Source organism: Protomyctophum parallelum, assembly GCF_964188405.1.
Source record: "Protomyctophum parallelum genome assembly, chromosome: 8".
Taxonomy (NCBI): Eukaryota; Metazoa; Chordata; class Actinopteri; order Myctophiformes; family Myctophidae; genus Protomyctophum; species Protomyctophum parallelum.
In genome coordinates this window covers 15,257,739-15,275,020 of record NC_139703.1, presented here as the reverse complement: position 1 = coordinate 15,275,020, position 17,282 = coordinate 15,257,739, and the positions used below count along the sequence as shown (strand labels likewise).

Sequence of the window (17,282 nt, the reverse complement as noted above, 5' to 3'; positions counted from 1 at the left end):
GACACGCGTCGTCATGATTCAGAAAGAGACGCGGTCCAGATTTGTCACTAGTGGAAGTAAACAAAAGGTGTAAAACTTAAAACTTTACAAGTTTCACTTTAAATAGTTCACGAACAATATACACGTTACGTGCTGGCTTTATAACGTTAATTTTATGAAGTAATACAAAAGGTTTTGTTGGTTTATTTTGTTGCTCAGGTTTGATTAAAACGTCGATCTCTGGAACCGCTACAACGTGACAGGTGGTTGAGTTGATCACCAAACAAACCCGGGTGCTTGCTAACTGACAACTGTTCCTCTGTAGTTGACTGCTTTGGTGTCGTGTCTGTCTTTGATGGCCCCGCACAATGCAAACTAACAGAAGAAAGCCAGATCTGGTGAAACTCAATAAGCCAGGTGGTGAAATCAAACAAATACGAAAAATCCTCACCCGAAAGATCACCTATAGAGTTGGATACAACTGGAACAAAGGTGGAAGACTAAAGGAGATCAGAATAAGGTTATTTTTTATATCACGTGTTGTTGTTTTCTAACCATACCAGCCTTCGATCAGAGTATAATAGATGCATTGATCGAGTCTGACTTTTACTTTCGCATACATAATGCAAAAGTAAAAATCGATATAATACATCGGAGTCTTGAATCTTGATCCAATTGCAATTTGCAAGGCAACCTAGCCCTCCAAGCAGAACCCAAATGCTACTGAAGTTTCTGACATTTGTTCGACCCAGTGCATTGGGTCCTGTTCCTCGTCGTCCATGCCACCTGATTAAAACATTTACTGGCTCGTGTTTACATGTTAAAACGCCTCCCCGCGGCATGTGACGCCATTATTTTCCTTGAGTTATTCTGAATTCGGTAACTTTAAGTAGCTATACATCCCGGTGCGAATATCTCCTGTGGCGCGGAAGCCGTTAAGTATTTTTAATATATGTTTGCCCGATTTGGAAGCTTGGATTCTTCTTGTTTATTGACACCTCATTGTACCGCCTATCTGGCTAGCTAGTGGCGCTATAGCTATGACACAGCAGATCAGAGGCAGGGACGTAGCCTCACAAGCCAACCGCACACCGGGAGGCGGTACAATAAACGGTAAACAAACAAGAAGAAATAAAGCGACCAAATCGGTCAAACAAAGATTAAAAATACTTAACGGCTTCCGCGCCACAGGAGATATTCGCACCGGGATGTATAGCTACTTAAAGTTACCGAATTCAGAATAACTCAAGGAAAATAATGGCGTCACATGCCGCGGGTCCTATTTTAGAGAGAATCTCCACATCCGCATTTAGGAATTTCCATACGAAAATACACTAGCGAGCAGGGACCCAACGTAAAACTAAACAAAATATCAAAAAAGTTTTACGTAGGGTCCCGAAAGGGGCTAAAGGCAACCATACTTGGATGAAATGTATTTAGTTAAATGAATACAAATTATTTCGCAACAAATGGGTTTGGACTGAGACTGTCCTGTTGAGCTCTTGGGGTGGAGTTTTTTAATTGATTGAATACTTTAACAGTAGGCTACAGTACTGGCAATGATGCTGAAATGATAAGAAAGCCTTGGGCTTGTTTCCATTGTGGTTCTGTGTTTTTGGAATCAGATTTTCTCCAAGTCTGGCCTAGCCCTCCAAGCAGAACCCAATGGTACTGAAGTTTCTGACTTTTTGACGACACAGACCATGGGGTCCTGTTCCAGCAGTACCATGCCACCTGGTACGCGGACATACATAAAACATAAACAACGTGTTTACGGCCTGTCTGCGCTCTTTGACGACTTTTTTTCGTGTGAGGGCTTCTGAATCTGTGAAGTATAAGTACCTATACATGCCGCTGCGAATATCTCCTGTGGCGCGGAAGCCGTTAAGTATTTTTAATCTTTGTTTGACCGATTTGGTCGCTTTGATTCTTCTCTTCCTTCCTTGTTTTTTGACACCTCATTGTACCGCCTATCTGGCTAGCTAGCTATAGCTAGCTAGCTAGCTATAGCTATGACAGAGCAGATCAGAGGCAGGGACGTAGCCGCACAAGCCAACCGCACACCGGGAGGCGGTACAATAAACGGTAAACAAACAAGAAGAAATAAAGCGACCAAATCGGTCAAACATAGATTAAAAATACTTAACGGCTTCCGCGCCACAGGAGATATTCGCAGCGGGATGTATAGGTACTTATAGTTCACGAATTCAGAATAACGCCGCAGATACGATCTTAGCGAGCATATTTATGTCCACGTTCCAAAATTCCCATACGAAAATATAGTTATGAACAGGGACCCTACATAAAACTCATCAAAATTTCAGAAAAGCTTTATGGAGGGTTCCGAGAGGGGCTAAGTCTGCCCCAGGGCTCACCATTATCTGTAACTCTGAAAGGCCCCTTTTCCACCAAAAGAACTTCGGTTCTAGAACTGGTTCCGTCCTAGATTCTTGGAACGGAACCGGTGTCCATTTTTATATAGAGATTTTGTCCCCACACGTCTCAATATTTGCCATTGACAATGAAAGGAGAAATTAGGTCAAATGTCTGCCGAATACGTACATTTAACCAACCAATCACATACATTCAGTTGTTCATGAGCTGATGTATGATAATGTATAATGATAAGAGCGCCCCTCACTTCAAGGTGTGATTGTTTTGGTTCCATTTCCCAACCAGCTTTTAGGGTTGTGATTGTGAACCAATTCATTTTCAGTGGAAACACTGAACTGGTTCAATATTACTGTAGGCAGGAATCTACATTGTGTATTAATGTTGTTTTTACAGACCGTCACCCCTGGTGGTCACTGGACTCGACGTTGAGAACCAGTGCATATAATCTAGACTAGAGGGCTAATTTATGTTTCATAATCTGATTACATAATCCTGATAATGTAATCAGTCTGACGCTCTGACCCTGCCTATAACTTTCTTTAATACTGAAGGCATCTGGCAAGGAAGTTCCTAAAGTTATGGATGCTGAGAACGTTTGGGCGAGTTCATCCTCATGAAGCCAGGTATCATTATTTACTTCATAATATTAAGTGTAGTTTCAACCGTTGGATTGACTGAAATGTATGTGTAGCAATGCATATTAATGTTATAAACTTCTTCCTTAAAGGTATATTCAGTGATTTCACTCAAAAAACCTTAGGTTTCGTTTTTGGCTGTGGGACCCAGCCTTTCGTCCAATCAGGATAGAGAGTCAAAAACGAAACCTAAGGTTTTTTGACCCCCAGGGGTTAACTGGGGACAGGGAGGAACTCCTTATATGGTCAGCACACTATATAGTAGGGAGGATTATCACAACAAAACAAAAAAATAAGTGATATTTGAATTAAGTGAAATCACTGAATATACCTTTAAGCACATCTATGGGGGACAGGTACATCAGATAAATGAACTGGAATAGTATGAAAAAGACTGGAATCCCGCACACTTCACGTCTTCACTTACAGAATTTCATTGAGGCATAGAAGCAGCAACGTTTGGTTCCGTCAGACCATCATCAGACATGAAGGTCTGACGTTGCTGCTTCTATGCATATTCATTTTATAAAATGTTACATTGTCCAGGTCCCACTACCGCAGAGTGCTACTGCTCAAAGCTTGGGAAAGTTGGAGAAACGAGTGGTGGACATCCAGGCGTGAGTGGGGCCTCTCAATGCGAGCGGAGTGTCACTACAGGTATAGTAAACGTGCCCTTAAATCTCTGTGACACAGACAAAATCATGTTACAAGCTGCTATCTTATAATTCCCTTGTCAAAGCTTTCCTTTACATGTGCTAACAACGTCGCATATGTTTTAGGTATCACCTTTACAACCGGACCTTCTATTGCTGGCAAATGTTTGTGTCTTTGCAGAGAGAGAAGAAGAAGAAACTCCGGCGTGCCCAATGTTTTGGTATGTGGTCTGGGTGATAATGACTTTATTGGAGTTTGTGAATCCTAGAAGTCTGTGTCTTGCTGTCTGCAACCAGTGATTCATTTTTGTTTGTTAACAGCTGATAGGCAACAGGTGCGTCTGATGTGGCACAAGTGGGAGCTATTCCTAGAAATGAAGCAAATTAAGGGTAGAACGCTCGAATGTGCTCTTCGGCAGAAGAGATGCACAACTCTCATGTAAGAGAATAGTTTGTATAAAAAATACATTTTCAGCCATGGCTGTATTAGAGCACATTATATTTGCTCTAATACAATTAAAGTGTGCAGGTCATAAACATATTTAAATGTTTTTCCTATGCAGGTCGGCATGGAATAAATGGCAGGCCAAGCTGCAGCAGCACTATAATGTGTATGCACTAGAGGATCAGGCCTTGCAGCATTGGGCTTTGATGCTACAGGGCAGGGTAACCATGCAATCCATCAGGTTGTGTATACAGTTTTATATCCACTTTTTGTTTGTCAGTTACTAATCTTCAAGGCATGTCCTTATACCTACCTCATAGGCATGGCTTCTGTGGAGAACTATGTACATAGCTGCCTGTTGTCAGAGGGAGAAACAATCAAAGGCTTCACTCCACTTCATTCATGGGACACAGAGAAAGGCACTCTGTGCATGGGCTACTTATGTACGCTACCGCCAATCTAAGAAGAAGTCTCAAGGTAATTTTATATTGACTTCTGTCAGTCCACACAAAATAGGCCTCTTGATTATCTAAAGTAAGAGATGTCCAAGTACAAGTTTGACTGTGACATTATTCGTACACTTTTCCCCTAATGTTGCTGTTCTGACTGATCTAGAAGAGGCTTTGCATGGCTGGCATCTCAGAGTGCTCAGGATGTATTGGGATACGTGGCACAGTGAGCTGTGTGTCAAACGATGTGAAGAGGATCAGTGGCAAGCTGCAGGACATTTGGCCAAACGGAGCATCCAGCGTAGAACACTGGGGTGCTGGAGAACTTGTATCCCAATATACAATGCATAGTATTCAAATATATTATTTTAAACTATATCGTTCTCAATGAATTTTGGAGTATGTAAAACTACATACACGTTGTTGTTTCTTGAGCTTATCAGTAGATGTAAAATTGTGCAGTGAGGAAGCAGAACAAGATCAGATGGCAGGTCAACAACAGGCTCATTATTTACTGGTAAGAAAAAAGAGCAGTAATAGACAAACGTGACCGTAGTATACAGAAATCAAATTATTATATTTAAAGCTATCTTCACAGCCTCCTGGGTTGGAACTTGCAAGGGCTGTCCCTAGTAAAACCCATTGACTGAACAAAAATTTCGCTGTTTTTCACAGGTCAAATATTGGAGACTTTGGCAGAAACGTGTTGAAGAGGCTGAAGACGAGGCTCTTAACTCCCACATAGAAATGGCCATGTCACATCACAGGTGTGGCTTATTGTTTTCGTTTGATCATCTTTTACAGCACTTCAATGTGGTTACTCTTGTCATTTGTGCCATTACATGCATCATGGAGTGTGTATTTTTCTGTTTTGTTCTTAATGCCTCTACCTCAATAGTGCCTCAGTCCTGAGAAGTTGTTTCTACCACTGGAAGGTGAAGCTTACTTGGCATAGACACAAGCAGGTATTCACATTTCTCATCTGATTATACCACCACTAAATCATTAAGATCATATTATGAGGCTAAACAATTTGGGCAAATATTGTCTCATTTCACTTTTATATGCTCTATTGTTTTCGGTTGATAAATCCCAATTACATTGTGTATTGTCCCATGCTTCTGAATAGGGGTTGGAGTGTCGAGCAGATGCCTGGTTTGCTGAACACAGATTGCCACAGTGTTTCAAATCCTGGGTTGAATTTACCCTACAGAGAAGACTTCGCAGGGAGATGAGACAGAAGGCAGAAGTGTATAATCGGTGAGTCACCATCAATTTACAATTTAGGCATTTAGCAGATGCTCTTAATCCAGAGCGATTTACAGTAAGCAAGAACAATACAAGGTAATACATCAAATACATAGAAATAGTCATCAAGAATCATAAGCAAGCTAAGAACCTGATATCTGTATAACAGTAGATTATCTGTACAGTGAGGCTATGACTACATTAAAGAGTCCTACTGTATGTGCTATGTCTACATAAAATGCTAAATTATAAATCTAATAAAATGCTAAATTATAATTCTAAAAGACATACGTTTAGCCTGTGCTACAGGCCATCACATACTTCATTTAACTCTTTTACGGTGTGGCTCCTCTGAGGTGAGCCATCTAGAAGAATGTCTCTATCTGTGGGTCGGGTCCCAGATCTATTTTCACAAATGTTTTATACTTTTTGAAAGGTTCAACTTTAATTTCCTGAACAAAAGACCTGATCAGGCTTTGGAGTTAAAGCGTCATGTCACAGATCCACATGATTTGATTATTTTAGACACTTGCCCTTCCTGACATGACAGCACTCAGCATGGTTTCTTTCTGTATTGACTTCCTTACAGACAGTGTCAGTACACCTGGGTCAGTACATACAGACATTACTGTCAGTACACCTGGGTCTTCTACAGCTGGTTTCTTTCTGTATTGACTTCCTTACAGACAGTGTCAGTACACCTGGGTCTTCTACAGCTGGTGGGGAGAGACAGAGAAGATGCAGGAGCAGAAGCTTTCGGAGAGAACGGTACAAAGCTTTAATGTTCTTCATAGGGTTGCAATAGTTAATCAAATTAATCAACTTAATTGATTATTAAAACATAATGGACATGTCTTTATAGGCAAAAAGCTTAAAAATGTTAAAATAGCTAATCTTCAAGCTATAAAAATATATTTTAATCCCGACTCGTGTTGTTTTTTTGAGGGGCGCTATGCACAGCTTTGTGTGTATTTGTAGCATGGAATGTGATGATTTGATTGGCTGATGTTTGATGATAAGAGCACCCCTCAAATATATTTGCACGTGCATGAAATTTGTCCTGTGAGCAGTGAGAAGCCATTGTACGGCGTTCGGGGAGCAATTAGGGGTTAAGAGTCTTGTTCAGGGACCCACATTGCTGACCTGGCCTGGAATGGAACTTGCAACAACCAGGGCCTCTGGCCCAGGCGGGCTCAATAACCACTCAGCCATGGCCCCATAGCTGTAGTTGATCTACATCTACAAGCTCACAACATGTCTCATCACGACGCATTGTGTGCTTGTTGATCACCTATAACAAACTAAAAAAAGTTCCTCAATGTGGACATGTTTTGGTTGCAAAGTAAATGTGCTCATGACCCTATTGGTCCTAGGCCATTCTGCACGAGGAGCAGTGGCGTGCACGCAGAGACTTTGCTTGCTGGAGGCAGCGTACACAGCAGCACATTGAGGAGAGGATGAGACAGACCTCTTCAGACGTTCTGTACCGACACAGGCTTCTCCAGAAGACAATGAGACAGTGGAAGGACAATAGCACTGAAATTCAGGACAGGTGAACGGAATCCTGCTAAACTGATAGATGGATAGTGTCTTAAGAAAGGCATAACAGGCTCGCTAATTGATTTTTCCGTTTTGTTTGTTAATACTAGGAGAACCCAAGAGGAGCAGGCTTGTCGACATGGTGAACTGCACCGCATGAGATGGGCTTTCGATCGCTGGCACAAGGTAAGGTGCCTCTCTGTTTGTACGCTTTAATCTCTCAATAAATTTACCATATTCACACAGTGGCCCTTTTTAGATATTCTTTATGGCATTTTTGCCTTTATTTGATAGGGTACAGTAATGTGACAGGAAAGGGGGCGAGACATGCGGCACGCCGTCAGGCTGGATTACCGGCCTAAGTGCCTGGACCGCACAGCCGAGGCCCAGCCACGGTGGCCATTTTTGAGGGGCGCAAGCCCCTCCTATGCCCAGCTTTCTGTGTGTGCTGTGTACCTTATAGTGATGATTTGATTGGCTGAGGGCTTAAAATGTGAGTACAGAAAAGTGAGAACGCCAAAAGTGATTGGCCGGAATGTGATGATGTATGTATGATGATAAGAGCGCTCCTCACTTCACACGAGTGTGATTTTTCTTTTACTTCATACCGTGTGAAGTGAGGGGCGTCCTCACCTTTGACTTCAATGTTTGTGTTTACACAAACACTCAAAATTGTCCATTCATTATCAATGGAATTTAATGTTTGGACAAAGTTTGTATTAGCACATACACTAAAAGCTGGACATAGGAGTGGCTATCGCCTTTCAAAACAAAATAAATTATATATATTTTTTCTAATGGTGAATTTTATATATATATATATATATATATATATATATATATATATATATATATATATATAATTCACCATTATAAAAAATCTATATAATGTATTTTGTACACAGTATACAAGGAATAACCTATTCTCTCATGAACATTTTTATACCATGTTGTGTACGTATGTGTGTTATATATATGTCTTCAGTTTAAAACTATACAGCAATTGTGTTTATCTCTCTCGTATGCACATCAGTTTGTTCAGCACCAAAGAGATAAGAGAAGAAGACTGGAGCAGATGGGGAACTATAACGAAATGAAAATACTCAAACATTCCCTAAACGTCTGGAAGGTACACCAGGCACCAATGGTAACATGAATTCATGAAGCGGGGCCAATAATCATTTCACTGAGCTCAAACACATCCATGTATCCACAGGATCACCACATAAAAACGGTACAGGTCTGTGTCCAGGCAGAGGAACGCTACAGAGTGCAACAGCAAGACTTTCTCAGGTAACAATCACTGTTATGAATCTCCTGATTCATACTTCATCCTACGATGGCACCACGAGTCGAGAACAGTTGACATACAAGCTCACAACGTGTTGCATGTCGGCTATTTTCAACGTGCGGACCATAAACTAGGCTTCATTTTCAGTTTTTGTTTTTATTGCGAACGCAATGAGCACTAACTATGAGACCCTGCAGATCATGTCTGTGTGTGTCTGTCTGTCTGTGTGTCTCTGTCCCGCTGTGACACCACCCGCCCGCCACCAGAGGGCGCAGCTGTAGCGTGCGCACACACACACACACACAAACAACCACACACACACACACACAGTAGAAAACTTAAAAAAAATGACTAACTAAAAAGAAAAAAAATGTACGTAATTTATTCTAATTGTTGTTATTGCAATTTACGAGCTGCGTTCGCTTCCCGCGTTTGCGCGTCTTACTTGTATAATTTATTCCACATAAAAGTGTTGTTTGCCAACCTCTTTAAACACATTTTTTAACTGCAAGGCTTCCCCCAGCATTCACGCCAAAATGACTCGGGCATTTGGGGGAAGTGCTTTGGAAATCTTTTTAATTTAATTTTCAAATTGAATACATACCATTTGTGACATGTCGCCGTCCTCAGCGTGATAAGCTTTGACCGAAATGTTTGTGATTTGCCCATTCCCTATCTGAATATTAGTACCTGAAGGACACTTCAGAGAGTTATTTTTTGCTGATATTGAACTCTTCTGAGCTGTGCACCAGTAAATACATTAGTTGATTACTTGTGACTGAGTTGTGTTCACATTTTCTTCTACTTTGCTTTCCAAAATATTCTGTTCTCAAACCATGCTGTATTCTTTTTGGGCTAGGGATGGGAATTATCAATTAATTAATTGATAGTTGAAGTTTTGATAACCTTATCGATCGATTAACCGGTTAGTTGATAAGCAGCGTTTTTGTAAAAAATCTGAGAATCTTAATTTCCCTCGATAAAACATAAAAATCTACATTTTGCTGATACATGGAAATTATACAAAAGGCATATTATATTCCTAAATGAAATATTTATTTGACCATTGACGATACAGGGCCAGGCAATGGCATCTTTGTATGTGCGTTCCTCGGCCCACGTGCAGACAGCTTTACATTCACAGAAAACCACCCAATGATAGAACCACAGACTTTTTGATTAATTATGATGAATTATTAACTGTTAAGTTTAATTAACTAATTCCTTAACGGCGATTAATCGATTAACTAACATCCCTAACCCTTTCTTTCTATATAAAGTTCTAGAACTGGTTCAGTTCTAGATTCTTGGAACCCTGGTTCTTTCACGGAACCGGCGGATATTCTTTTCGGTTCCAGTTCCGAACTAACTTTTAGGGTTCTGAACCAATTCATTACTTACCATATTCAGGGGGGAACATTAGCTAAAAAAGAGCAGGGTTTAAGTGGTCCACAGTCAAAAACTGATCTTGATGGTCTCCGTGAACCTCTTGCCTCTTAGGAGGAGTGTTGCTCTGTGGCGGAAGAACACAGTTCATCTGGCTCAGATCAGAGTCAAAGAGCAGAGGGCACAGAATCACTTCCAGCTTGGCCTTCTAGCAAAGGTAACAGAATAACCTGCTGATCAAGCTCCCTGTAGTGTTACCATCGCTATTGTTTTGCCATGGTTTATGCACAATTATTAGTTGGTGACATGCACAATGTTTAAAGGTGTTTATTGCATGGAGGAAAACGACCGTGCATGCTGTGTCCAAACGCCACCAGCAGAGGGAAGTGTTGAACAGGGTACAGAGCTGCATAGATCAAGGTAAGATGCTGCAGGGCCAATGTGCTACATTGACATAAAGGTGTGTTCACACAATCCACCTTTAAAAAAATATAAATAAATAGGCACTGCCTTTTTATATTAAAACCTATGAGAAATGTATTTATATTTATAGTCCATACCCGACTAACGACCAACACCGTCTCATGGGCCAACAGCAATACATCTGGGCATATCACAACCTCAAGCTCTGTCTGGAGAAAGCCCAATTTAAAGTGTTCTTCTTTACACAATGCACATGCACCGAGGGTGTGCTGAGCATCTCCTGCTGAGCACGAGAGCTGACTGGCGGGAAGGAGAAACACAGATCTTTTATTCCAAATTTCACATCTTCAACTACTAGTTTAAAAGTAACGTAGTAATATTCAGCAGACAGAAGGCTAATTTCCAGTTATAATGAAGACGGCAGACACATTTGATTGTAATTGGCCAGCTGATGAATATCGATTATGTGCATTTCTCAAATTTTTAACTAACCTCAACTTTTGAAAGCGATCCATTTGGCCCCCAAAAATCTCACTGAACAGCGCCTTTAAAAGTGCATGTGTAAATGCCTGAAGCCTGAAGTAAGCTTTAAATTAAGCTTTCCCCAGAGCTCCTGGTTGTGATGATTAGGGGTGGGATCCTGTTGGATTCTATCGACTCTGGTTCCTTCTTAATGATTCCCTCTTAACTGTCCGATTCCATAACGGTTCCCTATAGGGGTTTTCAAATGGTCCTTTAAAGGTTTGTATTTCCCCCATTTGGTTCCATATGTACACTCTCAGTTATAAGTTATATAAGTTATAATGGTCCTTGAAATTAAAAAGTTTGAGAACCACCGGTATTGTACTGTAATTGTATAGCAGTCAAGTCCACATACCAGCTGAAAGTTTGAGAAATCCAGTTCCAGAAATGGTTCCAAATGTAATGGATGCTGTGCCAATGCTGTTGGCCCAGGAGACAGAAGAGGAGTATGGTGTTGGTGGTAAATCAGGTGTGGATGCATGACCACCCCACCCAACAGCGGTATGGACTACATGCCCTAGGATATGTGTGTGTATAGTGTGTGCATGCGTGGTGCAACAATTTACCATGCATTGTTGTAAATCTTTTTTTCCCTTTCGATAAGTGATTCTACAGGGGGTTTTCAGGAGATGGAGAAATGGAACATCAGTGGCTCAGAAGGAGAGTGTAGACATGGAACATGCCAAACAGCACCACCACTCCAAACTTCTTTGCAGAGTCATGAAGGCATGGAGCAGACACCACTACCAATACCAGAGATATGAGGTTAGTATTCCATTATCCTTTGTTTACGTATTTGTTCACTTGTACTATTTGTCACGTGCCTATTTCAGTTGTACTATTTGATATACTCTTATTTTTATATTGATCTGATTCCGTAGGTGATGAAGAGGCAAGGGATGTTGTTGCTGAGACTGAAGACATACCAGACCTTTTTTGAACAGTGGAAAACTGAGGTTGGCTAGAATAGGGAGAATATGAGTTCTCTTAGAGTAGTCTGTTGACCTGCCTGTTAATCAACTTCAATAACATGATCATGACGAGCATCTGTCTTGAGTAGATATTAAGGTGAACCAGTATCGATGTGCATGTGTATACACCTATGTGTTAGTATTTTCACTTCTAAAAAAATGTTAATGAATTGCAGTCGAGGCAAACGTTTGAAAGTAATCGTGATAGTGATTTGAAGTCATATTGACCAGACCTAGAGTAGTAACTCAAGTGATTTACTGCCCCTCACAGCTGCAGCACAGAAGGAGAGAAGCTGAGCAGACCAAGCTTGCTCTTTGGCACTGGTCCCTCAATCTGCAGGCCAAGGTAAACACCTGCTGACTGCTCTACAGTCTATGGCTGACTGACAGTATTTACCTGAGAATCAAGGATATATGGGTATTGCTGTCACCTTTTCAAAAGAGCAGCAATGTTACAGCCCCTATGACAAAGTGCACCATCATCACTTCGTAATAACTATTAAAGCTATTATTATTAATTTTTTGTTGTTGTCATAAATCAATGCTATTGAACACCCTTTATGTCTTTGTGTCTAACTCCATGAACCTCAAACTGTCTGCTAAAGCAGGTAACTCCACCAGAGGGGGTGGAGTTAGCTGGTTTAGCCCTCTCCCCTGCTTGGCAGAGCAGCTGCAGAGGCATGGATCCATTGTCAGCTGTTGAGACAAAACCTCCTAACTCCACTTGAGCTGGATTTTCATCCATCCATCTTCAACCGCTTATCCGTAGTCGGGTCGCGGGCAACAGCTCCACCAGAGTGCTCCAGACTTCCCTCTCCAGAGCAACATTAGTGACTTCCTCCTGGGGGATTCCGAGATGTTCCAAGGCATCCTAACCAGATGCCCGAACCACCTAAGCTGGCTCCTTTCCAGGCGAAGGAGCAGTGGTTCTACCCCGAGTTTCTCTCGTGTGACTGAACTTCTCACCCTATCTCTAAGGGAGATGCCAGCCACCCGTCAAAGAAAACTCATTTCGTCCGCTTGTATTCGCGACCTGGATTTTAATTAATTTCCTAAAAAACGTACATTTTGGAGTTAGCTGGTTTCTGCCCAACAGTAGATTTATACATTATGTGCTCTTTCAATTTAAAGGGACTTGCCTTGCAGTCATTCATTCCTTCTTGGCCATCTGTAGGTGTTGTTTTCATGGAAGCTGTGGCTCACAGAGCAGCACAGGAAGCAAGAGCGTCAGGCCAGAGCGGCCCACTTCTACAGAGACGAGCTGCAGAGAGAAGGGGTGACATATATCCTCACACATGCTGCTCACATGGGCAGCCTCACCACTAGCTTAGCACAACGGAGTCAAGAGCAAGTGGGTTGATAGCTGTATGCCTGTGCTTACATTCATTTGGAGGTGTACATTTTTCCTGTCAAATCATTATTTTAAAATAAATTATGACTGTTCCACAGACCACACAACACCTCCAACAAGTGGTCCAACGCTGTGCCATGCGATGGAAGCACCGGGCCTTGTGTCGATCACCCAGCGTGCGAGAAGTTGGAAGATTGCTGTGTAAAAAGAGCGTGTCCTTCTGTCTGCCGGAACCCGACTCAAAAAGCATGTCACACGGAGTGACATGGTCTGCTTCTGTTGAAAAGGGGTCTGGAGACAAAGTGCTCAGCCAGCTGTGAGTATATGCCAGTCTGCACCAGTTTCACATTGGTAGTCTTTATTCTGAACTAACCGATGTTTGTGACTCGCACACAGTGCTCTGACTCAAACGACTAGACTTCAACCTCGTCGTCCAAAAGAACTGCTGGACTCCCCTATAAAAGAGCTGCAGCACAACAGGTATACAAGAAGGCTCTTTGCCAAACTATGTAACTGCATTTTTCTGTTGTGAAGTGAGCCAAATACAAAAGCCCTAAATGTGAGTATGTTGTCCTCCTTGAACTGAAGTTTGAGATGTGCTACCCTTTTCATAGCTTTTGGAATATGTTTACTGGACTTTGGGTTTGGTACTGCACTGAGAACCGAAGCATAGCCTCCAGAGGTATACGCATGTACATCGGCAGTGCAGCGTGGTTCAAAATAAATACAAATATCACATGTTGTAAACATTGCATGCTGAATTTTAAATATTGCATTTGGAAAAGTCCATAGCTCACTAAAGGGAAGCGGTAGTAGCTCCAATTTCTATCTCTGCTAGCTCGTAAAGACACTCTTGCTGTATGTTATTCCATAGCCAGCATGGATCCGATTTCTTCTCCATACAGTCAAATCCTGGTGGTTCCCGTTACTTCACCGTTTCTTCTAGGGCTTTAGCTGGGGTACAGAGCACCATTGTTCCTGCACCAACATCCTCTGAAGCTCACACGTACTCTCTGGATTCACTTAATGGATTACAAAACCAAGATGTCCTTTTACCACCATCTTCTTTCATGACCACCAAAACTCAGGCCAAGGTAGCCACTAGTCACTCATCTTTTCTCAGATGTGTGTTCTGTCTTCCACTGTGTGCACATTGTTCCCTAACTTGGGCCATGTGGCCTCTTTTTAAAGGTCGGAAAAAGCAATGACTCAGTGCTGCTAACCCCTGAACAGTTCACCTTCTCATCTCATTATTCAGGTATGGTGATCACACTTTTAAATACTTACGCCAGAAGCAGTTGCCGGTTGGATTCCAACTGGCGGAACCTTTCTGTCAGAAGCATTTGTTAAATGCCATTAACAATAAAGAGACAATATGACGTAATGAGTTACAGAATGACGTAAGTTTTCCCTTCATTGTCAATGGAGTTTATTAAACAAACATTGAACTAAAGACAGACATTAAACCTGTATATAGGAGGGGCTAGCGCGCCCCTCAAAAACGCCATTGACAATGGACAGAGTTTAATGTTTGTTTAGTCACTAACACAAACATTAAATGCCATTAACAATAAAGAGTTTAATGTTTGTTTGTCTGTGTTTGTTTTACATCACCATTACTTCACCTAATCATAGCAACATGAGCTAAACTTTAATATATTAGCGCCCCTCACTTCACATGGGTGTTGTTCCACCGTATGGAAAGGCTTACTGACACATGTCCAGGAAGGAAGTGAGACCTCACTATCTAAAACCACATTTTACACACACAAAAACCCCAGGAAAGTGTTCTAAATCTTCTAAATTTCATTAACATAATGTTTTATTGCAAATGGGTGAAGTGGCCCTTTAATAAATATCGTCGCTGTTGGGTGGAAACCTCATACGGTAACCTCCAGAACTATTAAAATGGCAGAAATAGTAGATCTACAAGTGTTTCAAGCTTGTTGATCTGCTACTTTTGACTTATTCATTTATGGGGAAAAAACAAAAAGTTTGAATATGGAGATAAGAGGTTTCTGCCCGACAGCGACGATATATACATTTGGCCTCTCTGGGTGCTTGATTTGCTCTTGTGGATGTACTCTATGGACTAATTTGTAAGAATAATAAACAAATTACATGATGCAACACTTTAAAATCTAAAATGGCACAGATTCTTTCCGGTTTTAATGGGTTAATATCCAAAGTAATCTAGTGGTCCATTGTGATGTCTATTCTTTTGCAGCAGCATCCAGCAAAGATGGTGATGTGCATGCGGAGGCAGAGTATGCTGATCCAACCTTGGCCCTAACTGGAGAACTGCTCCGCATTCGTGTGGAGATGAAGCACTTCCACCAGGACAGGAAGCAGCTCCAGTAACAATTACAACCTTCTTTAGCTTGCCTTGTGCTGTGTCTCTTACTTTGTCGGATTTCATTGTGGTCCCTCTTGCTGCTGAGTGCTGACATACCAATATATGTATTGAGGTTGATTTGCATGTGCATTTGTGTGTGCAGGGCATGGAAGAGGTTGAAAGATGTACTGAAGAACTGGCTGCAGACCAGTGGAATGGAAGACCAGATGGATAAGAACACAATATGTCAAGAGTTGGAGCTGGTAAGCATTCATTGAAGATGATTTGTGGCAAATGTATGCATTATGTCACCATTTCGCAAGAGATATGTTAATTAAGTTTCATTCTAATTTGTACTATTGTCAGTAGATCACAGCAAATGGTTGATGGTTTGACCAGGTTAAAGGGACATTTCACCACTGGAAGAAACTGCAGTCACTCAATGTTAATAGTATTTGAGGTATCCAGACGTAAAAACAAATCTGTTAACAGTAGTACAATTTGAAATTTGCACCCCAATGGCCAGAAAAATAATGTAGTCAGGGTGTTTAATTAGGGTTTGACTGGATTGCTGAATTCCTACAATGACCATGATGCCTTGGTGCACTGCCCCATAAAAAGGTAGATGCCTTCTTCTGCTGTGGGGCAGGAGAGGAGTGAGGAGGCAAAGCTTTCCAGAGATTCCTTGCGAAGCATAGCGGAAGCTTGCCAAGCTTCCGTGTGCATCACTTTGGCAATGTAAACGTTTGTTTCCTCATTCCAATAAAGCTCCCTTGGATTGAATTGATAAATCCCGGAAAAGTCACCTCCTTAAGCTGGACACAACGGCTCCAATGAACTGCAGCGGCCACTGAGGCATCTATTTATTTTTGAGGGACGCTAGCCCCTCCTATATACAGGTTTATCTAAAACCACATTTTACACACACAAAAACCCCAGGAAAGTGTTCTAAATATTCTAAATGTTTTATTGCAAAGGGGTGAAGTGGCCCTTTAATAAATATCGTTGCGGTCGGGTGGAAACCTCATAGGGTAACCTCCAGAACTATGAAAATGGCAGAAGTAGTAGATCTACAAGCTCAAGTGTTTCGAGCTTGTTGATCTGCTACTTTTGATTTATTCATTTAGGGGGGGAAAACACAAATTATGGAATATGGGTGCTTGATTTGCTGTTGTGGATGTAGTCTACGGACTAATTTGTAAGAATAATAAACAAACACTTCAATATTTGCTTTAATGTGTTGTTCACATTTCCAGTTGGAGGAGCGTATCAGCCAGCTGTCCACAGAACTGGAGAAGCGGAAGCCAATCATGCTGCTTCATGTTGCCAGGATCCAGCATTTAGAGACCCTGCTCCACAGCTAATAAAAGACTTAAAGATGACCATGTCATACCAAGCAAATCTCAACTGTTTTTAAGGACAATAACAAAAGAAGTGGAGCAGGACAATAACAAAAGAAGTGGAGTAGTCAAAGTAAATCTTTTCCGTGCTGGTTATTTCAATTTGCATTAATTTCATTGCGCATAATGTTTTATTGTGTTTTGTGCTTGGTTACAACTTGGATTGTAGTTTTTTTATATACAATAAATTATAAATACTGTTTGAATTAATATTGTTTTCAGTTCCCATTGTTAGGAAAAAGAACGTTAAAGTCAAGACAC

At 41.3% G+C, this 17,282-nt stretch overlaps 1 protein-coding gene across 6 annotated transcripts; it reads left to right on the top strand.

The window, feature by feature from the left end:
* The first annotated feature begins 39 nt into the window (after positions 1 to 39).
* sfi1 (SFI1 centrin binding protein) lies at positions 40 to 17,223 on the top strand. Of its 6 annotated transcripts, none has more exons than XM_083771768.1 (30): positions 40 to 499; positions 2,925 to 2,996; positions 3,555 to 3,665; positions 3,788 to 3,882; positions 3,983 to 4,100; positions 4,225 to 4,327; positions 4,427 to 4,583; positions 4,722 to 4,883; positions 5,002 to 5,072; positions 5,231 to 5,322; positions 5,454 to 5,520; positions 5,685 to 5,815; positions 6,490 to 6,571; positions 7,177 to 7,355; positions 7,453 to 7,528; positions 8,376 to 8,471; positions 8,559 to 8,635; positions 10,134 to 10,236; positions 10,343 to 10,439; positions 11,569 to 11,729; positions 11,846 to 11,920; positions 12,207 to 12,281; positions 13,110 to 13,286; positions 13,385 to 13,602; positions 13,683 to 13,766; positions 14,233 to 14,380; positions 14,478 to 14,544; positions 15,514 to 15,643; positions 15,785 to 15,884; positions 16,878 to 17,223. In XM_083771768.1, the coding sequence occupies exons 1-30, from the start codon at positions 348 to 350 to the stop codon at positions 16,983 to 16,985; spliced, it is 3,384 nt and encodes a 1,127-aa protein (XP_083627894.1). In that variant the 5' UTR covers positions 40 to 347; the 3' UTR covers positions 16,986 to 17,223. The 6 variants fall into 6 exon arrangements, with proteins under 6 accessions (XP_083627894.1, XP_083627895.1, XP_083627893.1 ...); XM_083771769.1 differs by having other exon boundaries at positions 4,999 to 5,072; positions 15,517 to 15,643; XM_083771767.1 differs by having other exon boundaries at positions 4,999 to 5,072.
* Positions 17,224 to 17,282: the final 59 nt, after the last annotated feature.

Bases quoted from the DNA above. Each gene is read 5' to 3' on its own strand.
- sfi1 (XM_083771767.1), top strand. From the start codon at position 348: ATGCAAACTAACAGAAGAAAGCCAGATCTGGTGAAACTCAATAAGCCA. The intron at 5,521-5,684 runs GTATTCACATTT...GCTTCTGAATAG, and splicing joins CTTGGCATAGACACAAGCAG to GGGTTGGAGTGTCGAGCAGA. The intron at 11,921-12,206 runs GTTGGCTAGAAT...TGCCCCTCACAG, and splicing joins TTGAACAGTGGAAAACTGAG to CTGCAGCACAGAAGGAGAGA.